The sequence below is a fragment of the Panthera uncia genome, unplaced genomic scaffold, assembly GCF_023721935.1.
Source record: "Panthera uncia isolate 11264 unplaced genomic scaffold, Puncia_PCG_1.0 HiC_scaffold_226, whole genome shotgun sequence".
Lineage (NCBI taxonomy): Eukaryota > Metazoa > Chordata > Mammalia > Carnivora > Felidae > Panthera > Panthera uncia.
Genome location: NW_026058976.1, coordinates 1 through 27,254, shown reverse-complemented (window position 1 = coordinate 27,254; position 27,254 = coordinate 1). Strand labels below are relative to the sequence as shown.

At 38.2% G+C, this 27,254-nt stretch overlaps 1 protein-coding gene across 1 annotated transcript; it reads right to left on the bottom strand.

Moving 5' to 3' along the window:
- Positions 1-667: 667 nt before the first annotated feature.
- LOC125917705 (complex I assembly factor TIMMDC1, mitochondrial-like) lies at positions 668-26,231 on the bottom strand. The gene is made up of 7 exons (XM_049623828.1): positions 25,799-26,231; positions 23,219-23,384; positions 18,646-18,734; positions 18,139-18,206; positions 7,511-7,589; positions 4,013-4,123; positions 668-1,356 (listed from the first exon to the last, which is right to left on the bottom strand). The coding sequence occupies exons 1-7, from the start codon at positions 25,978-25,980 to the stop codon at positions 1,206-1,208; spliced, it is 846 nt and encodes a 281-aa protein (XP_049479785.1). The 5' UTR covers positions 25,981-26,231; the 3' UTR covers positions 668-1,205.
- Positions 26,232-27,254: the final 1,023 nt, after the last annotated feature.

The following is a 27,254-nucleotide window of genomic DNA, read 5'->3' as shown; positions in this document are numbered from 1 at the left end:
AACTGCCAATTTGTCAGCAATTTATGAATAGGATAATTAAGAAAAACAGGTTTTATGGAATGTGGTGAGGACATATAAATCGTGGTAAAAATATACTTGTGCACAGGTTCTTCTATCCTTATAACTACTACTATTTGTTTTTCTATCATCCCCTGTGGGCCAGGGCATTGTGTTACACTCTACATGCATCATTTCATTTAATACCCATTGTGATGTGGATACTGTTTCATTTGATAAAGGGGAAAACTGAGACTTAAAGTAAAATGGCTTTGCTTTGGTCACATGGCTGCAAAGCCATAGATGCCAAGCCAGCGATTTGCCTCCAGAGCCCATGGTTTCAGCCACTACACCACATGGCTACACAAACCTGGCTCCTGAAAATGGTTATTTTCAGGGCAGGAACTAAAAACAAAGAGGTCCAACATGAAAACAAAGCACTAGATGTACACTTAGTGCATTGCTCCCCTCTCATTTAGTAAAAGTTTCAGTCTGCATGAGAGCTTCCTTCTAAAGGAGCAAGCTCCTGCAATGTACAGACTGAATATCTATGCTAAGTATCTTCTGCATATTATAGCATAGACATTTTGTCAGCAACACTGAGAAGAAAAAAAGATGGGCTCCTTTTTTTTTTTTGTAATAATGCTTACCTACTTCATTTTTGTTAAATTTATATCTTATTTCAAATGACATAGGAATTATCTTTTTTATTAAAACAAAACCAAACCCTACTACACACTTAGGCCCACAATGTTTCTAGGATCCAAAGGCACAAGGATTTCATCACAGACCCATTTGCCTTACCTAGTGATACCTCCTCCTTCTAGTGACTAAGTATCTTTTTAAAAGGCTGCAAGAATAAACATACAACCCACAGATTTCAACTCCAATTTTGGGAAATTTTTAATTTACTATTGTAAAATTCAGGGCAAAGAAATATGTATTGATTGACCTGTACAGATACAATGCCAAATATATGGATCAATCAGGAAAGACTATGTATTTAAATTTAAGGATAAGTAAAGTAAGTGTACAATTGCCCAATTCTTGGTGAAAACAAAAGATAAGAGCAAGTCACTGCCCCTAGAGGTGCCAGCACTTGTATCTGTCAGCAGGCTGGCCAAGGAGAAGACTAGCCTTTGGCATTCAATGGACAGGGCAACATAGATCCCTTCAACTCGCCAATGAATTTTAAGTCCAGAACATTTTCAGTCTTTGTCTTGTTTAGTTGTTGATGAAGGGTTTCTAGGAAGATTTAGTAGTGCTTCAATTTTCTTAACATCATCTTTGGATCGATTTTTCTGTAAGCTACTTTCAATTTCTTCAGGGAGGAGTTCAGTAAATTGCAGTCTGGCTTTACTGTAATAAAAGAATGAAAAGGATATATCAAGTACTGCTCCATTTCTTTAGTTCTTAGATTTTTATTTTAGCTTATTTTTCTCTTAGAGAGCGAGTGTGTGCGCAAGTGGGGGAGCAGGGCAGAGGAAGACAGAGAGAATCTCAAGCAGGCTCCATGCTCAGCATGGAGCCAAACACAGGGCTCAATCCCACAACCCTGGGACATGCATGACCTAAGCCAAAATCAAGAGTTGGACGCTCAACCGACTAAGCCACCCAGGCGCCCTGATTTTTTTTAAAGATAGTATTTGTCGTCTTCTCCCTGTGACTTATGAGCAAACATTGCTCACTGCACTTTAAACATAATGGACCTTCTTTGCTCTCCTAACCTGTTCCACTCACATGCTGACTACGATTCTCATATCACCAAAATGGACACTGCTGTGGAGGCAGCTCTGATCCTTACGATATTCCAGAGTTCATGCAGGGGTATCGTGCAGGAGCTGAAACACCCTAAGCTGAAGTGTGAGCCTTGCAACCTGGCTGTCCTGTTGCCCTCAGGGCTGGGGGGGCATGTGACTGCCCTGCCACTTCATTAACTCTCTGTTGCCAGACCTCGTGGGAACTGCACAATGGTAAACTCAAGATGGAAACGTCAGATGGGACAACACTATAGATGTGTATTTACAAGGAATTAAAATCTAATTTCCAAATAACAGATCAGTTCTTTTTCTAAATCTAGTATTAGTGTCTTCCTTGAAGTGATTATCAAGGTCATCCAAGACTTTCTTCTCAACTCTTCACAACCAGGTTGGACCATTTCTTCTTCCATATCTCTATAGCCAGTTTTCTATATTTTCTTTTTTTTTTTTTCTAAAATTTTAAATGTTCTTTTAAATTTATTTTTGAGAGAGAGACAGAGCATGAGCAGGGAAGGGGCAGAGAGAGAGAGAGAGAAAAAGAGACATAGACTCTGAAGCAAGCTCCAGGCTCCGAGCTGACAGCAAAGAGCCCAACACAGGGTTCAAACTCATAAACTGTGAGATCATGACCTGAGCTGAAATCAGATACTTAATCGACTGAGCCACCTAGGTGCCCTGACCAGGCTTCTACATTTTCAGCTCACTAAGGCAATGTTTTATGTTCTCACTTTAACTTCTCTAGGATTATTTTCAAGCAAAGAGGCAGGCATATAAGTTCTTAACTATTATTAACTACTTATTAAATTAACTCTTCTCAGGAATATCATATATATACATATATATATACACACACACACACACACATAAATTTTTGACACTATTTCCTTTTGCCAAAGTATTTTTACATTACTGTAATTCAATTCAAGTTATTGCTTTTAGCCATTCTTGAGGTTTTCTATCTCTAAATAACTTATCAACTGCTCTAGTTATTTTTCTGGTTTCCCTTTTTTATTGAAATACAATTATTACCTGTTCATATTTTTCCAAATGTTAATTCTTCTGCAACTTTCTATATCAAATTCAAATACCAATATATTTTCCCTACCTTTCCAATTTCTTAAAGTTTCATTTAAAAAAAACAAAAAAAAAGAAAAAGAAAAAGCTTCTGGGGCACCGTGGCTCAGTCAATTAAGTGTCCAACTTCGGCTCAAGTCATGATCTCACAGTTCATGGGTCTGAGCCCTGCATCAGGCTCTGTGCTGACAGCTCAGAGCCTGGAGCCTGCTTCAGATTCTGTGTGTCCCGCTTTCTCTGTCCCTCCCCAACACATACTCTGTTCCTCTCTCTCTCTCTCAAAAGTAAATAAACATTAAAAAAAAAAAAAAAAAAGCCTCTTATGACATCTAAAGAACTAGAAATAAGCTAACAACGCTTTCATGCTTTTAATTCTCCACACCAGATTTTATACTGGCATTATAATTTTAAATGCTTTATCTCGGAACTTAGAAAACTACATATCTCACATACCCTCTTACAATGGAGAAGAGGAGTGAATGAAACAAATATGTATTGAGCATTGTGGTGTGATTCTGCCTATAGAATGGCTGAGAAAACTGAGAGCTTGAAATTAAGGAAACTATCTAAGGTCACAGAACTAATTAATAGCCTAGCTGGGATTTAAGCTCTGTTTTCAAGGTTTAATTGGCTACAAAATCAATGCTTTTTCTCATATAGAACCTAAGTCCTTGGACAACTGATCTACAGATATTAAGAATTTCCATGTGTGGGGGCGCCTAGGTGGCTCAGTCGGTTGAGCGTCCAACTTCGGCTCAGGTCATGATCTCAAAGCTCGTGAGTTCGAGCCCCGCGTCAGGCTCTGTGCTGAGAGCTCAGAGCCTGAAGCCTGCTTTGGATTCTGTGTCTCCCTCTCTCTCTGCCCCTAACCCACTCACATTCTGTCTCTCTCTCAAAAATAAATAAACATTAAAAAAAAAAAAAAATTTTCCATGTGCGTATGTGTTTTTAGCACAAATCAAAGTTTTAAGTAAAAACATGGAAAAAACCAGACTGCTTATCTATTCAACATGGGGCCTGAACTCACAACCCTGAGATCAAGAGTCGCATGTGCCACCAACTGAGCCAGCCGGGTGCCCCAGAAACTCTTTGAATTGAGTGGTGGTTTAGAGTACCTGGGTTAAGAAGAACACCACAATGGCTAGGAAAGCCAGGTACCTTTATCTTCACCTGCTCCTTACCTCTCTTCCAATTTCAGCTCATGGAGTGCTTTGCGATCCTTCTGTGTTCTCTCTTGGACAGTCTCCCCATAGAACTTCTGAAATGCCATCAACAGACTTCCTACAGGAGTGCTGAGAAGGAAGCAGAGAGAAAGCTTAGGAAAAAGCAGCCATTAGACCACACACCATGTGAGTGTCTGCTAAGGCAGGAGCAACACCGACTGAGCCACTTATTCCCTGACAGGTACAGGAACTCTGACAAAGTGTCCTTGTCAAATGAAGAAAAAATTATTAAGGCAATTTCCTTCCTGGTCTTCTAAACAGTAGAGAAAAACAATCACTGCAACTTCCCAAAATTAACTGGTATAAAAACAACAGGCCTATAAATTGGCTGTTTTATCATGAATGATAAACTGGGAAAATATATACTTGTGACAAGTTCTAGTAAGTAGCTTTATACTGAAGATTTCTCAGAAATGAAATTGTAACAGGAATGGTACCAAAACCTCCAGAAGGCAGGAACTGTGGAGGGCATATGTGGTTGGAGGAAGGATACCATTGGCTTCTGGGGATGGAACCACCAAAACATCCTACAGTTCGAAAGTCTGGCACAACAGTCTCACCCACACTGTTAATAGTTACCCATCGAGAAACTGATTTAGATAACAATTATTACAGTAAGTTAAGGGTTTGGTTCTTATGTTCTCAAAGAAAAGGAATTTTTGACTCTGAGATAACTTAAGTTCCCTCTGGCTACAACATAAGTAAGCTCATTTGAAAAATTACTGTAGCCAAGTGGAAAAGTCCATTGACAGATGGATAAAGAAAATGTGGTATCTACAGCCTTTAAAAAGAAGATCCTGTCACATGCTACAACATAGATTAACCTTGAGGATGTTATGCTAAGTAAAATTAAGCCAGTTACAAAAGGACAAATAATATATGATTCCATTCATATGAAGTATCTAAAGTAGTCAAAATCAGGGCGCCAGGGTGGCACAGTTGGTTGAGCATCCCACTCTTGATTTCAGCTCAGGTCATGATCTCATGGTTCATGAGTTTGAGCCCTGTGTCGAGCTCCATGTTGACATGTGGAGCCTGCTTGGGATTCTCTCTCTCTCTGCCCTTATCCCACTTACATACTCTCTCTCTTTAAATAAACAAACTTAAAAAATAATAAAGTAGTCAAAATCATAGAAACAAAGTAAAAATGTGGTTGCCAAAGGCTGGGGGACAAGGGGAAGGGAGAATTAATGTTTAATGGGTACAGAGTTTTCAATTTTGCAAGATGACAAAGTTCTAGAGATCTTTTGTACAATAATGTGAATATAAAAACACTACTAAACTACACACTTAAAAATGGTCAGGCTGGTAAATTTTATGTTATGTGTTTTTAATGACAATGAAAAAGAAATTATTTTTGCTGCTAATTTCAACAATTTTTCCCTTCAAGCCAAGATGGTATATTAACAATATAACAAGTGGTGCCTGGCTGGGTCAGTCAGTAGAGCATGTGACCCTTGCTCTTGGGGTCTTGAGTTCAAGCCCCACGTTGAGGGTAGAATTTACTAAAAAACAAACAAAACACAATATAACAAAAATCATGTCTGCGATAGATTATGACATGCTGAATTTTTAAAAATAATTTAAAAAAGGAATCCATAAGTCTAGTGTAACTTCCTCCTTAAAAGGGGGTAGAAAAAGGGAGAGGGTAGGTGGAGGCGAAGGGAGAACTCAGGTGAATGCCAACTAATAAAAACAGAAGAAAAGATAGCACTAACAAATCATTTTACAACCATCAGTAATAACCGATTATGGCAACAATTATAATAGATCATTAAAACCACTAGAAAAAAGATAGCTGGAGAACATGCTATTCACATAGTCTTACCCAAGATTATTTACTAATCACAATGAGAATAACAGAAGCCTTTCAGTGGAGAAATTTAAGTCAATACTAAATATGGTAGGCAGAATTCTACAATAGCCCCCCAAATTGTCCTGCCCTAATTCCTCAACTATAAATTATACCCATGATTCTGTTACATAGCAAAATTTTACAGATGTAATTAAGGTTAGTAATCTGTTGAATTTGAGTCAATCAAAAAGGAAATTATCTGGATGAACCCTTTAAAAGCAGAGAGTTTTCTCTGGTGGCAGAGACAAGTCAGAGAGATTCAAAGTATGAGAAGGATTCAACATACCAGTTGCTGGTCTGAACATAGAGGGGGCACTGTGGCAAGGAATATGTACGCCTCTAGGAACACTGGTGTCTGGCTGACAACCATGCAGGGAACAATAACTTCAGCCCTACAGCCACAAGGATTCTGTCAACAACCTAAATGGTGTAGGAGCAGATTCTTCCCTAGTCCAATAAGAACCTGCCTGATCCATACTTTGATTTTGGCCTTGTAAAACTCTGAACAAAGAGAGCCCATCAGCCTCCTCAGACTTCTGACCTACAGAACTGTGATATAATAAACGGGTGGTGTTTCCAGCCACAAAAGTTTGTGGTAGTTTGTTACACAGCAATAGAAAAGTACTGCACCAAGTAATTAACATCACTTACAATAGGTGAAGACAATATGTATCTTGATGTGATACACTGAGAAGGACTAACTTCACCTACACTGTATTCCTGACGAAAACATTTAACCTAAATCTACTCATGAAGGGATAATGAAAAGAAATTGAGAAATTTTCTGGGGGAAAAGAGCAGTGGATCTATTCTAGCTTAAAGGAATCAAAACTGTAAATGCAATATGCAATTGGATCCTGAGTTAAATATAAATATGTATGGCATTATTGTAATAATTGAAAATTTTTGAATATGGACCATATCTTAGATAGCTATATTGAATCAATGCTAAATTATTGACTGTGATGATTATACTGTGGTATCATTGGTGAATGTTCTTCATTTCATCCTGGGAGATACCAGCTAATGTATTCAGAGGTGAAGAATTATGAGGTCTCTAACAGTTTAGCCAGAAAGAAAAAAGGAGAAAGAAAAAGAAATTTACACACATTCCACACATATACAGAGACATACAACAAATATGACAAAATGTTAACTGGTGAACATAAGTGAAAAGAGTATATGGGTGTTTGATGTACTAATTCATTCAACTTTTCTGTAGGTTCAAATTTTTTCAAATTAACAAGCTGGAGAAGAAAAATTTTTTAATTTATTAAACAAACAAAATCAAACAAAAAAAATTTTTAACAGAATGTGCTTGTTAATTGTTTCTTATTATTTTCCTGCTCCTTGTAAATACCATTGTTCAAATTACAAATAGGTTCAGGTGTTAGTGATATCTAAGCAGTGATAATTGGAAGTAAAATCAACAACTGGGGTAAGATTAGAATTTGACAGTCAAAGCGACAGCCAATACAAAACTGAAGGCCTTTTATAGGCTGTAAGATTCAAATTTATTCTTTAGAAATGAATGAGATTTTTAACAGTAAGGCATTAATGAAAGTTGTGTTAATTTAGTATCAAACCATATTAACACTTACCCTAGCAAGGCTCCAATTATGCCACCAGCCACCAGACCACGCAGGCCTAAGTTTATTCTAAAAAGGCTTCCTGTGACAGCTATTTTAAAACAAACAAACAAACAAACAAAAAACCCAATATTAAATTATCTGTAAGTACTAGAATCCATTTAAAAAATTTTTCTTCTATAAAAAGAACATAAACCGCTGAGTAAGTTTTCAGAACCCAGTATCAATAATACATCACCATAACCTAGATTTCCTGAATCTAAAATGCCAAGGGCGCCCGGGTGGCTCAGTCGGTTGAACGGCCGACTTCAGCTCAGGTCATATCTCGTGGTCCATGAATTTGAGCCCTGCATCAGGCTCTGTGCTGACAGCTCGGAGCCTGGAGCCTGTTTCCGATTCTTTGTCTCCTTCTCTCTGACCCTCCCCCATTCATGCTCTGTCTCAAAAATAAATAAATGTTAAAAAAAATAAATAAATAAAAAATAAATAAAATGCCAACACAGCTAGTTTCTCTTCCACACTGCAGGTTCAAAGGAAGAAACATCCCTTTTACAAACCTAATTTTTGTATATCGGTTCTATGGGTCCAACCTCTTCTCATTCTGCTTCATTTCTGCCCACCTCCCCTTAAAAATCTGTAATTTCTTCACTCCCATCTCTTCAATTTCATCCTTCTTCAAGAAAAGCTTTCCCCAAAGAACAAAAACCCCTGCAGTTTGTACCTTGCTCCAGTCTCACCCTTTCTGTCCTGCTACAACCCTCAGGCAGGCCTCCAAGTGGGCATGTGGTCTACAGTGCCACCAGGTGGTCAGTGCACAGGCTCCCTTTCCTTCCCACTGGTATGGTATATCAGGACGTCATTCATTTTCCTCCCTCACTATGCACAACACAACGAATGCATCTCATGTAGTAACATTTTTAAAAAAACAATTGAGACTTATGTGTCTTATTTAAGTACTATTTGTTTTTTTTAATTTTCCAAATTTTAAAATTAACAAGAAAAAAAATCACCTTTAATTACATTACCCTGAGATGGTAATAAATTTGGTCTTTTTTTCAAGTCTTCTTTTCCAAAGAAAGCATTTTTTTAAAAATAAAATATTGGGGGGGAGGTAGGGGTTCCTGGGTAGTTCAGTTGGCTAAGCAACTGATTCTTGGTTTTGGATCAGCTCATGATCTCAGGGTTCATGATTTCGAGCCCCTTGTAGGGCTCCATGCTGTTGAGCTTGCTTGGGATTCTCTCTCTCACCCTCTCTCTCTCTCTGCCCCTCCCCTGCTCACTCTGTCTCTCTCAAAATAAATAAACTTAAACATATGTGTGTGTGTGTGTGTGTGTGTGTGTATTTTTTTTTCTTTCTTTTTTTTTAGGGGTGCCTGGGTGGCTCAGTTAAGCAGCTGACTCTTGATTTCGGCTCAGGTTATGATCTCACATAGTGAGATGGAGTCCCACACAGGGCTCCGCGCTGGGTGTGGACCCTGCTTAAGATTCTTCTCCCCCTCTTCCTCTGCCCCTCCCTCACTCATTCTCTCCCTCTCTCTCTCTCTCAAAAAAATAAAAAAATAAAAAAAGAATAAAAAATAAAAATAAATATTTTTTAAAAAGCTATCAGAATAGCCAAAATCTAGAAGACTGACAGCATTAAATGGTGGCAAGGATGTAGAGCAAAAGAAACTCATTCATTGCTGGTTGGAACACAAAATGGTACAGTCACTTTGAAGACAGTCTGGCAGTTTCTTACAAAAATGAACATATTCTTACCATATGATCCAGCAATCACGCTCCCTGGTATTTACCCAAAGGAGCTAAAAACTTGTGTCCACACCAAAACCTGCACACATTTATAGCAGCTTTGTTCGTAACTGCCAATACTCGGAAGCAACCAAGATGTCCTTCAGTAGGTAATGGATAAGTAAATTGGTATATTCAGACAATGAAATCTTATTTAGCACTAAAAAGAAATGAGCTATCAACTCATGAAAAGAGACTGGAGGAAACTTAAATGCATACTGTTAAGTGAAAGATGTAAATCTGAAAATGTTATATAATATATAACTTTCTGGAAAAGGCAAAACTATTGAAACAGTAAAAAAAGATCACTGTTTATCAGGGGTTGGTGGGCAGGATACATAGGTGGAACAGATTTTTAGGGCAATGAAAATGCTCTTTATGATACCACAACGATGGATACATGTCATCATACATTTGTCCAAACCCACAGAATGTACACCAAGAGTGAAACCTAAGGGAAACTATGGACTTTGGGGGATAATGATGCATCAGTGTAGGTTCTTCAACTGTAACTAGTATCCCACCCTGGGGTAAAATGTTAATAGTGGGGAGGCTATGTTTAAGTGTGTATGTTGGGGCGGGGGGAGAAGTACAGTAAAACCTTGGATTGCAATTTACTTGTTCTGCGAATGTTTCACAAGATAAGCATTATTTCTAGTAAATTTCAACTTGATAAACGAGCAAAGACTTGCAATGTAAGTAGCACCTGACGCTGAATGTCATACGATCACAACTGAGCCAATAGTTCTCTCTCTTTCTCCCTCTCTGGGAGATTGTGGGTGATCGTCTCCCATGCTCGCATGCTCAGTTTCAGGCTTTTCAGAGCATTGGAAATCAGTGACTTTTCAGAGCATTGGAAGGTGCCCACAACTGGCACTAGTGTATTTTTTGTCACTTCAAAGCACCTGTGGACAGTCCTTTGCTTTTCCATACAAGAGTAAGCTTAGGAATGCTTTGCTTCATTCTAGGTCAGGCTGCCTGCAGATATAGACCCTTCCCTCTGTTGTCTTATGCTGAATACATTAAATACAGTATATGACAAGAGTTTATGAAAACTGTACTGTAGTCAACATCCGTTAGTAATAAAGTTGTCCTACACAATAATCCTCCTCTCTCGTCTCCCTCAAACCAGCCACAAAGATTTTCAAAGGTAAGTACAGGTTAATCTATTTTTCTTTATATTTTGTACTTTCCTTATTCATTTGTATTATATTACAGTATTGTAATCATTTTTATACGAATATTTGTGAGTTGTGAAACAAATCATCTGAGTTTCCATCATTTCTTATGAGGAAATTTGCTTTGATATACAAGTGCTTTGGATTACAAGCATGTTTCCAGAATGAATTATGCTCCCAAACCAAAGTTTTATTGTATATGCAAAATCTTTGTATCTTCTGCCCAATTTTACTGTGAATTTAAAACTATTCTAAAAAATAAAGTCAATTAAAAAGGGGGGAGGGAGTAGTGAGGCTTATAAGCTATCAGCAGCCAAACATCAGTCAGACTCTTTATTACACAAACTCTTTATTACCATGTGTTCTGTAAATAGTTTACTTTTTTTTTTTTTTCGACCTTAGTGTTTATTTCTTTTTCTTGCCTGAATGCACTGGTTAAAGTCTCCAGTATAATGCTGCATACAACTGTATTCATCTCAAGTATACACCTTAATTACAAGTGTATACAGCTTTCCCATGTTCTCAGTCTTAGGGGAAAATCATTGTCTTTCACCATTAAATACGATGTTTGCTGTAGGTTTTTTTAATGTTCATTTATTTTTGAGACAGAGAGAGACAGAGCATGAATCGGGGAGGGGCAGAGAGAGAGGGAGACACAGAATCGGAAGCAGGCTCCAGGCTCTGAGCCGTCAGCCCAGAGCCTGACGCGGGGCTCGAACTCACGAACCGTGAGATCGTGACCTGAGCTGAAGTTGGACGCTCAACCAACTGAGCCACCCAGGCGCCCCGCTGTAGGTTTTTTAATAGATGATAGGTGACCTTCACTGGGTTAAAGAAGCTCCCTTCTATTCCTAGTTTGTTGAGAGTTTTTATCATGAATGTTGGATTTTTGTCAAATACTTTTCTAAGCTAACCTTAAATTCCTTGGATAAATTCCACTTGTTTACAGTATACAATCCTTGGTTGTTGCTGGATTTGGTTTACTAATATTTTGTAAAGGATTTTTGTGTACATACTTTTCTTTTTAAAGTAATCTCTGTACCACCTCACAATGGTCAGAGTGGCTAAAATGAACAAATCAGGAGACTGTAGATGCTGGAGAGGATGTGGAGAAACTGGAACCCTCTTGCACTGTTGGTGGGAATGCTAACTGGTGCAGCCACTCTGGAAAACAGTGTGAAGGTTCCTCAAAAAATTAAAAATAGACCTGCCCTATGACCCAGCAATAGCACTGCTAGGAATTTACCCAAGGGATACAGGAGTACTGATGCATAGGGGCACTTGTACCCCAATGTTTATAGCAGCACTTTCAACAGCCAAATTATGGAAAGAGCCTAAATGTCCATCAACTGACAAATGGATAAAGAAGATGTGATTTATATATAAAAATGGAATACTAGTTGGCAATGAGAAAGAATGAAATCTGGCCATTTGTAGCAATGTGGATAGAACTGGAGAGTATTATGCTAAGTGAATAAGTCAGGGAGAGAAAGACAAATACCATATGTTTTCAATCATATGTGGATCCAGAGAAACTTAATAGAAGACCAGGGAGGAGGGGAAGGGGGAAAAAAAAAGTTACAGAGAGGGAAGGAGGCAAACCATAAGAGACTCTTAAATACTGAGAACAAACTGAGGGTTGATGGGGATGGGGGAGAGGGGAAATTGGGTGATGGGCACTGAGGAGTGCACTTGTTGGGATGAGCACTGGGTATTGTATGGAAACTAATTTGACTATATTATATATATACACATATCATATTATATTATATATACATAATAAAAAATATTTTAAAAATCAAAATAAATAAATAAAATAATCTCTGTACCCAACATGGGGCTCAAACCCACGACCCTGAAATCAAGAGTCACATGCTCCACTGACTGAGCCACCCAGGTGCCCCTGTGTATATACTCTTGAGTGATAGTGATCTGTAGTTCTCTTTGCTATCTTCATCTTCTTCATTTGGCTTTGGTATCAAGGATAATACTAGTCCAAAGGAATAAGTTTGAAAGTGTTCCTTCTTCCTCTATTTTATGGAAGAGTTTGTGAAAGAAACTTCCCAAATAGCCACTGAAGCCATCTGGTCTTGGGCTTTCTTTGTGAAAAGATTTTTAACTAACAATTTAGTTTATTAACTTGTTGTAGGGCTATCCAGATTTTCTATTTCTTCTTGAGTAGATTTTGGTAATTTGTGTCTATTTTCTTTTTCTTGGTCAGTCTTCCTAAAGTTGTTTGTTATCTTGTCATTTTTAAAAAAATTTTTAATGCTTATTTTTTGAGAGAGAGAGAAGGAAAGAGCATGAGTGGGGGAAGAGTCAGAGAGAGAGGAAGACAAAGAATCCAAAGCAGGCTCCAGGCTCTGAGCCATCAGCACTGAGCCCAACGTGGGGCTTGAACTCCTGATCTGTTATTGTCTATTTCACAATCTGTTATGTCTATTTCTCCTCTCAATTCAGTGTTTCTTTTTATGTATTTATGAGCTCTGTTGTTAGTTTATATGTTTATAAATGTTATATCTTCTTGATGGATTGGTCCTTTAAACATTATAAAATGAGGGTGCCTAGATGGCTCAGTTGGTTAAGCATCCGACTTTGGCTCAGGTCATGCTCTCAGTTTGTGAGTTCGAGTCCTGCATCAGCCTCTCCATTGACAGTGCAGAGCCCACTTTGGACCTTCTGTCCCCTTCTCTCTCTGCCTGTCCGCTGTTCACTTTCTCTCTCAAAAATAAACATAAAAAAAAAATTTATAAAATGTCCTTTGTCTCTAGCATTTTTTAAAAAGTTTATTGGTTGATTGATGAGAAAGAGTGTGTGTCCACGAGCAAGGGAGAAGCAGAAAGAGGGAGAGAGAGAATCCCAGGCAGGCTCTGCACTGTCAGCACAAAGCCAGATGTGGGGCTTCAACTCACAAACCGTGAGATCATGACTTGAGCCAAGATCAAGAGTCAGCTGCTTAACCAACTTAGCCACTTAATTGGATACTGTTATTTTTTTTAATTAAAAAAAAAAAAAAGTTTATTTTTGAAAGAAAGAGCATGCAAGAATGAGAGCACATGCAAGTGAGGGAAGGACAGAGGGGGTGACAGAGGATATGAAATGGGCTCCCTGCTGACGGCAGAAAGCCTGATGTGGAGCTCCAACTCACAAACCGGGAGATCATGACCTGAGCCACAGTCGGATACTTAACTGACTGAAACACCCAGGCACTCCCTCAAATACTACTTTTATTTTTTTTAATTTTTTAATGTTTATTTATCTTTGAAGGAGAAACAGAGCATGAGTGGGGGAGGGGCAGAGAGCGAGGGAGGCACAGAATCTGAAGCAGGTTCCAGGCCCTGAGCTGTCAACACAGAGCCTGACGTGGGGCTCGAACTCAAAAATTGTGAGATCATGACATGACTGAAGCCAGACGCCCAACCCACTGAGCCACCCAGGAGTCCCCCAAATACTATTTTTAAATTAGGGAAAAACAGTTAAAAGAAAGGAAAACAATAGGTTTATAGAGTGTTTTATATTAACCTACATATTAACCATTTCTAGTACTTTTCATTTCTTCCTGTCAAGTTACTATTTGGTGTCATCTCCTTGCTCCAACATACCTCCATTCCTTCCCTCTCATTTGTGCTATTAATGCCATATACAACTTTAAATATGCTGTATGTCTAACACTTCAATTTTGTTATTATTTTACATAATTGTCTTTTAGATTAGTTATGAGAAAAAATATTTATACAGCCTTTAATAATTACTTATATAATTATCTTTATCAATGCTCTTTAATATTTCTCATAGATTCAGGTTACCATCTGGTTTATTACATCCTTTTAGCGTGAAGAATTTCCTATAGTATTTTTGTAAGGCAGATCTGCTATTAACAATTTTTCTTTGTTTGTTTATCTGCCAATATCTTTATTTTTGCCTTCAATTTTGAAGAGTGGTTTGTTAGAAACAGAATTCCTGGTTGACAACTTATGCTTTTCAGGCCTTTGAATGCATTCTACTGCCTTCTGGTTTCCATCATTCTGATGAGCAATAAGCTGTTAATCCTCTTTGGTGTTCCTCATGGGAGTTATTTTTTTCTTGCTGCTTTTAAGATTTTTCTTTCAACAGTGTAACTATTATGTGCTTAGGTGTGAATCTCCTCATGTTTGTTCTTCTTGGAGTCTGTTGAACCTTTTGGATGTGTGGATTAATGTTTTTCATCAAATTTGGGAAGTTAAGGACCATTATTTCTTAAAATACTTTTTTCTAACCCTTTCTCTCTTTTCTACCTAACATTCCCTTCACACATATATTGGTATTTTTGATGGTGTCCTATAGGTTGCTCAGGCTCAGTTCATTTCTCTTCATTTTAAAAATTCTGTTCTTCACGAAAAATCATCTATATTGATCCCTCTTCAAATTCATGAATTCTCTTTTGCTATCAAGACTGGTGTTGAGCTCCTCCTCTCCAGTGAAATTTTAATTTCTATTGTTGTATCAACTTTCAACTTTTCATTTGATTTTTTTTTTTTTATAATTTCTGTCTTTATTGATATTCTCTATTTGGTAAGTCACTATCATCATACTTTTAAATTTCTTTAAAATGGTTTGAAGCCTTGTCTTCTATGTTCAATGGATGGGTCCAGTCAGAGACATTCCCAGTGAGTGCTTTTTTAATCCCCTGGTTTTACATGTCATATGATTTTTTTGTTGTTGAAAACTGGACATTTTAGGTAATAAATTATAGCAACTCTGGAGTTAACACCCCCCACACAGGGGGGATGACTGTAATTCTTTGTCTATGTAGTGACTTGCCCGGACTAGTTCTGTGGAGTCTTTTTTCTGCAGAGTACAGCCACTAACGTCGTTGCTCAGTTTTTATTTGTATGCGTGGTTTCCTAGGCATCACACTGGCTTAAGTAGTCAGCCAATGATTTGTCAGAAATTATGCTTAAGCATCCCAAGCTAGTAACGCTCCTATCCTTTACCAACGTATCTGTGGTTGAAGAATGCATTCAAAGTTTAGACAGTTTAAAATCTCTTCTGGCTTTTTCTTTTGGTGTTCACAATTAACCCTCACAACTAACCAAAGATAAGTAGCTTGCTAGGGCCCTTGCCAGTCTCTCCAGAGTGTGCATGAATACATACTTACACATGTGTGCAACTTTCCAGAATTCTAGGGATACATAGAATCTTATTAAAACCCCCTGTGGCTGTCTTGTTCCCTAGATATTCCTGTTAAGATTCTGCCTCATCTGCCAGTCTATTCCTTACCCCAAATAGTATCAAAACCTCAGATTAGCTGTGTGATATTATCCTTCCCTGTTGCAATTGTTTTCAGCAACACCCCTTGGCTTGGAATTTTCTGTTTTCTGCTCCAAATAAAGTCAGCGCCCTCAAGCAGCAGAAAGCCAGTCCTCCAGCCTGTCCTTATGAAACTTCTGCATCACAGAGCTGTGGGCTAGGGGCGCAGGAGGAGCCCTAGGCTGAAACACCACAGACTCCCAATGTTCTTACTGAAACTCAGTAGAAATTCTTGGATAAATGCTTACTGATTTGTTGTGTGCCTGTGGTCAATTTCCAGCATCTTTAAATGGTTTTTGATAATTATGTCCAATTCTATTGTTGCTTTTTGTGAAAGAATTTGCCAAGCTCCTCACTCAGTCATTCCAGATGTCAAATATACATTTATAAATGTCCAGATGAATGCCATATAATAATAAGGGGAGACATTCTTGACATGATTTTGACTTCAGGGGAAATTACTTCAGTGTTATACCATTAAATTCAATGTTGGTTGCTGGTTTGAGATAAAAACTTATCTTGTATCATGTTTATTTTTTTACTAATTTTTACACTCAATTTACATTCAAGGAACATTTATTCTACTCTACTATGTGTCAAATAGTTGTGATATAAAAGGCGAAGACTTTCTCTGATATCAAGTAAGTCATCTAGTGGAGAAGCAAAACAAGTTAACAGGTACAACATAGAGTCGTAAGTGCTTTGATTAAAATATTTATAGTTAATTATGGGAATATAGGGGAAAGACACCTGAAGACCCAAAAATAAGAAAATAGGGACTAGGAAACTAAAGCTGACAGATAAGCTGAACCTTGAAAGACAGGTTCAATAAAAGCTGAATAAAATTATTTGCAGGAGTGGGAAGGCATGCTCAAGAAAAGGGACCAATACATGTAAAGCAAGATTATGATGGGTTTGGGAAATCAAGAGTAGAGTCATAGGGTGGAGCAAGAGTGGTACGTGAGGACCAGATCAAGAATCAACATTAGAATGATGGGAAACTATGAAAGAAGCTCAAGCAGAAAAGTGTTATACTCACATTCATATTTCCAAAAAGTAACTAAGGTAACAGTGGAAGTGGAGGAAACCAAGACTAGAAACAGGGAAGACCAGATAGCAGCAGTGGGAAGAAAGAGGAGGTGAGAGTCCCTACATATTAAAGGAATCTAATTAAAGGACTAGAACTTTGCAAAGAGGGGGATAAAAGGCAGAACCATATCATTATCTGGTTTCCAGGTTTTTTGTTTATTTGTTTAACATGGTAAATTATAAAGAACCTAACGACAGGAGCAAGTATGGAAGTTGGGGGAGGAAAACAGAGTTTGGTTTGGATATAGGCATTTGAGCCTACAGAATACCCATGGAAAAATGGTGGCGAGTTAAAAAAGGGCAAGTTCCAGCTGCTCCAGTGCTATTAATGCCTATTTCTAGTTTTATATTTTAAAATGTTTCCATTAAATTGTTAAGTTCAAATTATGTGTACATGTGTTTGCCTGGGTGTATATATACATATACACAGAGAAAGAGAGCATGCACTCAGAAGAGAGAACAAGAAGCAAATGGGCTAAAATGTAAATAACTGAATCTCTGTATATAAAGGTTATATGGTGTTCCTTGTATTACTTTTATTTTTAAAACTTTTTGTAAGCTTGAAATTATTTCCAAATTAAAAAAATTTTTAAATGTTTTATGAATTATATGTACCTTTTTGCATGTAAGAGAATTACACGAGGTAGTGAGTGTTTGAGTATATGTGGCACTTCACATTTACATTTCTGGAAATAATACTTCAATACTTATTTTTTAATGTTCATTTTAAAGAGGTCACATTTACCAGAGGCATAAAGCTTTAAAATAAAATCCAAACTCTTAGTATGAAAAATCTGGTCCCTTTCTACGTAATTTCACCAAACTTATCTCAAGCCACTCTTCCCCTTACTGACTATGTTCCAGCCTTATTATCCTGCTTTTGAGGAACTTTCTTGCCTTGGAGACTTCACCCTCAATGTTGCTTCTGCATAGGCTACTTTTCTTCACACTTTTCAGGTATCAGCTTAAATGTCACCTCCCCATAAAGGCCTTCTCTACTCACCCTGATCATCCCATTGCTTCACCTGTTTGCTATTTTCTATCACAGCAGCCTTTTTCTCCCCCAACCACATTAGACTATAAAACTCCATGAAAGCAAAGACCTTTTCTGTTTTGTTCACCAAGTATACCAAGGGCCAAGCATAATGCTCTCCATACATTTTGCATGAATGCTGAATGAGATGTGATGAGAAGTCAACCAAAGAATTCAGTAGTTCTGATTTATAAGTCCTTAAATATTTCCCAAACCATATTTGAGGAGACTGAAAAACATAAACAAGAACAAAAATGTCTTACCTCCCGCAATGACAAAATGGCTTAGGGCATTTTTATTTCGGTACACATTTAGACCAGTATTCACTGTGCTGGGAAGAAGGGGGAAGGAAGAAAACATAAACTTTAAAGCATATCCCCCTTACTTTCTCGACCACAATTTTCACTAAAGTGATAGGTATTAGAAATGCCTACTAAGTCAATTCCTGGTCTTAGTCTAGGTCCCGTGAATGAGTTCCGGACTACCAATATTCCCTAGGCTTTCTAGGTGGACCTTCTGTTGAAGAATGAACCAAAGAATTTCTCTTACTTAGAAACCTTGTCCCTACTTTGATAATAGGTGGAAGACCTCCATCCATGGATGCAAACCTATATCTGGACCAATCTTTTACATAGATAAAAGTTCTTGGGGAAAAAGGTATTATGAATCACTTTCATGTGGGTGTTTAGTTTTTAAAAATCTCACTTGCTCAAAAGATGTGCTCCCAAAATAATACTAAGACCTTTTGTCACAACTCAGAGAGAACTTACTTGAATATAGTCACAAACACTGTAGTTCTCCAACTCCAGCGCCAGCCGTACCGGATGAAGCCTCGTGTGGCAGCACGATGTGCAGATTGCTAAAGTTAATGAAAAGGCTGTGAGATTCCAAGACCCCTTAATACCTTCTTTATTCTAAAACTGTGGTAGAATGATGGCTATGGATTAGGCAGGGACACCTAAACAGAAACGTTATTAAGATCTCTAGAAATACCGTTTACTGAAACTTAAGCAAAAGTCCCATGTGCATCCTATTCTATCGGGAGATAGAAAAGGAACTAAGAATTGCCAGTGTCAACCAAGCAATCTATCAATGAGGCATAAACAGAGAATCTATATGGCAAATGCCATGGCAAATATAAAGTCAGTATTAGACATGCTTTTTATATCCAAGAAATCTTGGAAAAAAGAAACCATAAAATAAAAAAGAACCAAAGAAATGGTAAATAAAAGGGTAAGGATGATAGTAATACAGATATAGAGAAAAGAGCAAAGGAAAGAGAACTGATATTTACTGCCCACGTTCTATGTAAAAGTTGTGTTAACATATTACCTCATTTAATCTTTACAACTTTTCTTTTAGGCAGGTGTTTCAGATTTAACTAAAGCACAGAGAGGAAGTTTCTAACCAAGATCACTTAGCCAAGAAGGAGTAAGTCAGAACTGGAAGACAGGTTGTCTGTCTCCACATCACCATGGAGCAAGTCTGGTACAATATCCTGAGGATATAGTCTAGATTTTGAGAGAATCCCTAAGTGGATCCTTAACTACTACAAGATACTGGGCAAGTCAAAACCTCTCTGAAGAGTATCAGTATGGACTCGTGGCTTTTAACAAATAGGCAGATAAATAAATAGATACAGATGTGTGTATGAATATGTGCACATAAGTATATATGAGCACACACACATTTCCTAGGGCCTATAGAAGCCATGATATCCCTGTAAGTGAGCATATGTAGCATCAAATCTTTGTTTTTTTAATGTTTTTATTTCATTTTTGAGAGACAGAGTGCAAGCGGAGGAGAGACAGGGAGAGAGATACACACAGAACCTGAAGTAGGCTCCAGGCTCTGAGCTGTCAGCACAGAGCCCGACGCAGGGCTTGAACTCATGAACTGTGAGGTCATGACCTGAGCTGAAGTCGGACACTTAACCGACTCAGCCACCCAGGTGCCCCTCAAATCTTAGTTTTATATATAATTTTTCCACTAAAAGAAACTAGAACTCCTTGGTGATGACTAACTCTGGGGCTGGTACTGGAAAAGTAAAAGATGAGCCAGGAACATCTTGCTATGCCAAAAAATAAAGATATGCTCAAAGAACGATGGGGACATATAAAAAGAACAAAGGAGCTAGTTTAAAGGGCTCCAACTGTCCAAATCTAGGCCAATTTCAGCATCAAGATAAATAATGATAAGAATGGATTATAAGCTACAGAGTAAAACAAGAATCCACGAGTCCACATTGATAGAAATAAATTATAAAAAGACAAATACAGGAGAAGGGAAAGCTCTTCCTTAAAGCTGAATATGAAGCAATAAATGTAGGAAAGATGGGATTAGGAAATAACCATTTCGCAACCACCACAGTATTAACTCTTTCAGGTAAGAGTCATCATTGAATACTAAAACTAAAGCACGGAAATTTGATGAAAAATAGGATATTTACATAGTCTCAAAGTATCTCATAAGTATCCATAAGATATTCACTAATTACATTTACTAATTATCTTGATTTCAGCTCAGGTCATAATCTCAGTCCTGAGATCAAGTCCCGCCTGGGCTTGCACTGGGTATGGAGCCTGCTTGAGATTCTCTCTCCCTTTCCCTCTGTCCTTCCCCTGCTTGCACGTGTGCTCTTTCAAAAAAAATTTTTTAATAAAAAATAAAAAAATTACAAAGAGAGAAAAATAATAATTTTACAGTGGATAAGCCTGGCAGAGACCATCTTAACCAAGTGCCTAAAGTAAACATCATCAGTAAAGGGACAATAGATATCATGTGCTCCTGATATAATGTACTAAGTAAGAAGTACATTAAGTACGTCTAAGTAAGAAGTAAGGAGTACTAATACCCCAATCTAGGGTATTCCTGCTAAAACACATAGCTGGAATCTAATCATGAGAAAACATTAAACAAATCCAAATTGAAGAACATTCTACAAAATAAATAGCCCACATGGGAATGCAAGCTGGTGCAGCCACTCTGGAAAATAGTATGGAGGTTCCTCAAAAAACTAAAAATAGAATCACCCTACGACCCAGCAATTGCACTACTAGGCATTTATCCAAGGGATACAGGTGTGCTGTTTCGAAGAGACACATGCACCCCCATGTTTCTATCAATAATAGCCAAAGTATGGAAAGAGACTACATGTCCATAGATGGATGAATATATAAAGAAGATGTGATGTGTATATATATGTATATATGTATATGTATATATATATACATATACATATATACATATACATACATACAATGGAGTATTACTTGGCAATCAAAAAGAATGAAATCTTGCCATTTGCAACTACGTGGATAGAACTAGAGGGTATTATGTTAATCGAAATTAGTCAGAGAAAGACAAATATCATATGACTTCATTCATATGAGGACTTTAAGAGACAAAACAGATGAACATAAGAGAAGGGAAACAAAAATAATATAAAAACAGGGAGGGTGGCTCAGTCGGTTAAGCGGCCGACTTTGGCTCAGGTCATGATCTCACGGTCCGTGGGTTCGAGCCCCGCGTCGGGCTCTGTGCTGACAGCTCAGAGCCTGGAGCCTGCTTCAGATTCTGTGTCTCCCTCTCTCTCTGACCCTCCCCTGTTCATGCTCTGTCTCTCTCTGTCTCAAAAATAAATAAATGTTAAAAAAAAAAAACACAAAAAAAACCACACAAAAAAAACAGGGAGGGGGACAAAACAGAAGAGACTTATAAATATGGAGAACAAACTGAGGGTTACTGGAGGGGTTGTGGGAGGGCGGATGGGCTAAATGGGTAAGGGGCACTAAGGAATCTACTCCTGAAATCATTATTGCACCATATGCTAACTAATTTGGATGTAAATTTAAAAAAATAAAAAATTAAAATAAAATAAAATAAAATAATAAATAAATAGCCCCCAATCTTCAAAAATGTCACAATCAAGAAAGTTAAAGAAAGAGAAACTGTTCTATATTAAAAGAGACTAAAGAGGGGTCTCTGGGTAGCTCAGTAGGTTGGGCGTTCGACTTCGGCTCAGGTCATGATCTCACAGTTCGTGGGTTCGAGCCCTGCATCGGGCTCTGTGCTGACAGCTCAGAGCCTGGAGCCTGCTTTGAATTCTGTGTCTCCCTCTTTCTCTGCCCCTTCTATACTCCTACTCTGTCCCTTAAAAATAAACATTGAAAAAAAATGAAAAAAAAAAAAAGACTAAAGAGGCATGAAAGGCAAATTCAACATCTGATCCAGTATTAGATGCTGGACCTGGAAAAAAAAATTATTTTTATTTACTTTTAAAATACGGGTGCCTGGGTGGCTCAGTCGGTTGAGTGTCTGACTCTTGGTTTGGCTCAGGTCATGATCTCATGCTTCATGAGACTGAGCCCTACACTGGGCTCTGCACTGACAGCATGGAGCCTGGCACAGAACCTGACTGGGATTCTCTCTTTCTCCCTCTCTCTCTGCTCCTCCCCCACTTCAGCTCCCTTTGAACACTCTCTGTCAAAATAAATTAATAAACTTAAATAAATAAATAATATTGGAGAGACGACTAGCAAAATTTACATAAAGTCTGAAAATAAGACAATAGTACTATATCAGTGATAATTTCCTGATCTGGATAATTATATAGTGATTATATAAAAGAATGTCCTTGTTTTCAGGGAAATACATGCTGAAGTATTTATCATGACTATAACTTACTCTTTAGCAGTCACAAAAAATAATAATATGCATTATACAGAGAGAGAATGCTATAGTAAATGTGATAAAAAGTTAACATTTGGAGAATTTGGGTGATAGGTATATAGGAATTCTTTGTACTACTTTTACAACTTTTAAGGCTGACAGAATTTTAAAAAACAAAACAAAACCCAAACAACTAATTCTCTGAGCTGTAACTTCCTCACTTATACAACAGAGTTGATGTACAGATCTAACAAAAGAGTTAGCACTCTATAAACTGTAGAGTTATAAATGCTAATTATTGTTTTAGTGTCCTCCAAGGAGACCCTGTGAATGGGGTTAATATGCTACAGCTAAGCCTTGATGATTTAGCTAGGGATTAGAAATATATTTCAGATACTATACTTGATCTTAGCCAAAAGACTGAGAAGTGATAGAAATATATTTCAGAAAGTAGAGCCATGGTGGTAATCCCTCTGAAGATAAGAAAAGTAGTCTGACAAACCATGTGTATACTCTTTAGCATTAATACGTCTACTGTTGTTAAGTGCAGGTTTTGTTTCTTTACTCTGACATCTTAACCCTTCCAACCCTACCACCTAACTGAATAGCTAAGTGTAAAGTGAATTACTAAACTAATATGCCCTCAAATACTTTTAGAGTATCAGTACTTACCACAGCATCAAACCGGCTATGATAAACTTCTGCTTGGCTCTGCTCAACATAGTGCTGTTTAGCATGGATAAAAGCTGGTATTCCTCCATATGCCCAGCCAATGATGCCTGCTGAAATAGCCGCCTTATAAATATTCTCAAGTTCCTTTGAAGTTCTCTGCTGTTCACTAAGACATCAAAAAGACAATGTTGTTTGGGATTAGTTTATGGATACTGCTCTCCAAAAGACAGTACATTCAAAATGACCCCAATACTAACACTACCACATTTTTCATCATGGGCAGAATCTCTGGATTAATAAAATCTCCTGATGAATTAAATACCACAGTTATATCACAAGTAGCTCAAATCTCAGCCAAAATTAACCTATGCTGTTAGAAATTAAGCTATTGGTTGATTACCCTTAGGAAGATAGTGACTAGAAGGGGCACAAAGGGGAGCTTCTGAAATGCTGCTAACAGTTTCTCGGTGTTGGTTACACAGCTATGTTTAGCTTGTGAAAATTTGTTGATCAATATATTTATGTGTAAATAGATGCATATTATACTCCAATAATGTTTTTTTCTAAGGTGGTTTTATTTGATGACTATTACAAGTCCACTACATCTCTGGAATCAGGAAGAATCTGTAAAAGCTGGATGCAAGGATCAAGATTTCCCTTTTTGAATTTTAAGCTAACTTTTGGAAATGACACAAACTTACAGATTTTAGGACAATATATTCAAGAACAAAATCCTAGATTAAAAAAAAAAAAAAATCAAAACCTGTCTTTCTGAATTCTTCACTTTTATGCCATGCTCAGATTGGGCCTGTATGATAAAAAGCAACAAATGAGAGATCTCACTGTGCAATGGACACCACAGACCAACCTAACATAAGGAAAAACCACTGTTTAATTCAATTTGTTACTCTCAAAAGAAGAAATTAGAATTGATAATAAAGCTTTGAAGATGTTTCTAGAAGCTCTAATGAATAGCTAAGTTTTTAACTTTATGTTACTATAAATGGCCCTCTAGATAAATACTAAATGTTATTTACATTACTAAATCACTTTCTTCGGAGACTATAAGGTGTTTATCTAATTCTAATTATCAATAACCACATCTCTGAAATCAGAATCAGTGAGTCTTTACAGCTCCTGCATCTACATGAGAAATCTAAATAAAATTTCTCAGAAAACTGTCATTCTTATACTTACTTAGGCCAATAGGAAAAAACTGCTATAATTTGAACCCTGTACTTATCTTGTATAGTGAATAAGATCAAAAACATTTACCTAAAAATTGGCCTATGACAGAACTCAGAAAAGAGAAAATGTAAAAGCTTAAAATTTAACAAGCCAGATGAATATGCTTTGCCTCCTTTTCATTCTCTGAAAAATTCCATGCCATAGGTGATATTTATCTCCATTTTATTTATTTGGCTCTAAGAAGTCCTATGGTTGGCCCAAACAGCTAATAAATGGTGAAGAAATAGCACAGTGGTGGAAAAGACCTAAACTACAAGTGACAACAGGGTTGTGGTTCTGGTTCTGTCACCCACTGTTAAGTGACTTGCAGCCAGATCACAATCTATGAACTTTAGTTTCCTCATCTATGATGGAGGGGAACATAGAAGTTAACCTAGATTACCTTCAAGTTTCTTTCAGCTCCAACATTCTGTGGTTTCCAAAGCTGATCAAAATAACACTCTTCTGTTATATACTACATAGGATCTTTCACAAGTATCTCAAGTAAATATTGATTGGAAGGACCAATGAGAAAGGCTGCCTCATTATCTTTAAAATAAAGATAATATTTCAATAAAGCAATTAAACACGATTCTGCCAACTCCTTGTCCCAACAATCTCAGCAACATAACAAAGCTTCAAAGTTAATTTAACCACCTGGTAACAGTGTAGTATTGTAAACTATTTCATGAAAGGGCCATTTTTCCACCAATAATTGATAAATGATGAAATAAGTGAATAAATGAAATGAGTTTTCCATTAAAGTGAATTCAGTTTGAAGTTAATTTTGTATTCTGAAATAACCTTATTTGTTGATCTAGCTAATATCGTTTCTTTTATAAAAATGAGACAATACTTGCTATTATTTTTTATATATTCATTATCTGACAGAATAAACATTTTACAGCTCTCGCTGCCGTCTCTCCAATCTCCATTTTTTTGGAGAGAAGGGGGAGCTATGGTCATGAAATACCAAAGTTTGGAATAAAGTGAAATGCGAAAAAAAATACTGGAGCGTAATCTCGCTGATGTGGATTCCAGGGTCAATTCTGACACTAATTAGCTCGGTCCAGTTCTTCTAATTTGTAAAATCGGGGGATTACACTAAGACTATATTCTCTAAAAATGCTCTGATTTATAATGAGTTTCACCCCTACCATTTGTAAACTGTCCTGTCAATCAACAGAACTACTAAATGGCAATGTGAGGACACAAACTTGGGATACAAACATTACAACACCAAATCTTATTCAAAAACAAACCACATCACTCAGGGGTCCTTCACCCCAGGATGACCCAGGTTGCAGGACAGCTCTTCGCAGTCCCCTCCCCACAGACCCTAGGCACTTTTACTCTTTGACAAACAGGTCCCGGAGGCGGTCCCATCCGGATTCCAGGTAATCAGGCTCTGGGACGTAGGAAGACAGCTTCTGGTTCTCCGAATCGGCAGCCACAGCTCCCGCAGCAAAAACCCGAGGGAAAGGACACAGCGCCCGGCAGAAGTAGCTCTGTGGCGCTGGCGGCCGCACCTCCATGGCCCTCACGGAACCTGCGGGCACACGCTTGGGTTCTCAGGGCTCCAAGGCCTCTGGGAGACGCCGTGGGAGGACAGTAAGGATAACTGCAGTAATAACTAGGTGAGTACCCTTCTACCAGGCCCAGCTAATTTGCTTCCAGGGTCGACACCACATTCTTGACACCCTCCTCCCCAGGGCCGGCACTGACTTAGGAAGACCTTGGATACACGAGACAGGAAATCCCACCTTCATCGGGGCAAAGGCCAGTAGGCGGGGCGACGGCGTAGCCGTAGCCAAGCACTTCCGGCTAGAGGCGGGACGAACCCTGTGTGCCTGGCCCGCCCCCCGGAAGTGAGTTGGCTCGGAGTAGCTGACATCAGCTACGTGTGGCCCCTTCGCCGGCCGGTTTCTTTGCCTGTCTTTGGGCTTTCTGGGCCACGTAAACCGGGTCTTCGTCAGTTTCCGGGAGGCAAGATGTTGTCACAGGCTGAAGTAGTTTAGCGTGTTTAAAACGCCAGAAATTCCACATAGATGAAAAAGAAAGTGGAGTGGGGAAAGGGGAAGACAATTCGCACAAATAGAAGCCGTACCTACTTTCACTTACGTAGTGAAGCCTCCGAGCTGGGCGGGGATTCAGTTTTGGTTTCAGAAAAAAACAGATGTCTTGGTGCCTGATAGACCGAGATTTCCAGAAAGCTCATTTAAAGAATCAGCTTTGGATAGTTCTTAACAAGGTGGGTTTTACCCTCCCCCTCTTAGTTTCATATACTTACTCTTCCTCAGAAGGCAAGACAACTGGAATTTCTTTGATATTCCAGCAATAATTTCCCTTCAGTACAGCCTGTGCTAACATATGCTTTGAGGTATTGTTTTTATTTTATTATTTTATTTTTTTAAAGGTTGCTTTATTTTTTTTTAAATCTTTTTTAATGTTTATTTCTTTTTGAGACAGAGACAGAGCATGAACGGGGGAGGGCCAGAGAGAGAGAGGGAGACACAGAATCCGAAGCAGGCTCCAGGCTCTGAGCTGTCAGCACAGAGCCCGACGCGGGGCCCGAACTCATGAACAGTGAGATCATGACCCAAGCCAAAGTCGGAGGCTCAACCATCTGAGCCACCCAGGCGCCCCAGGTATTGTTTTTATTGAAACACACGCATTTGAAGGTTGCGTGGGTGGCTCAGTCAGGTAAGCGAGGGACTTCAGCTGAGGTCATGATCTCATGGTTTGAGTTCCAGCCCCACATTGGGTTTGCTGCGGTCAGCACGGAGCCTGCTTGGGATCCTCTGCCCCC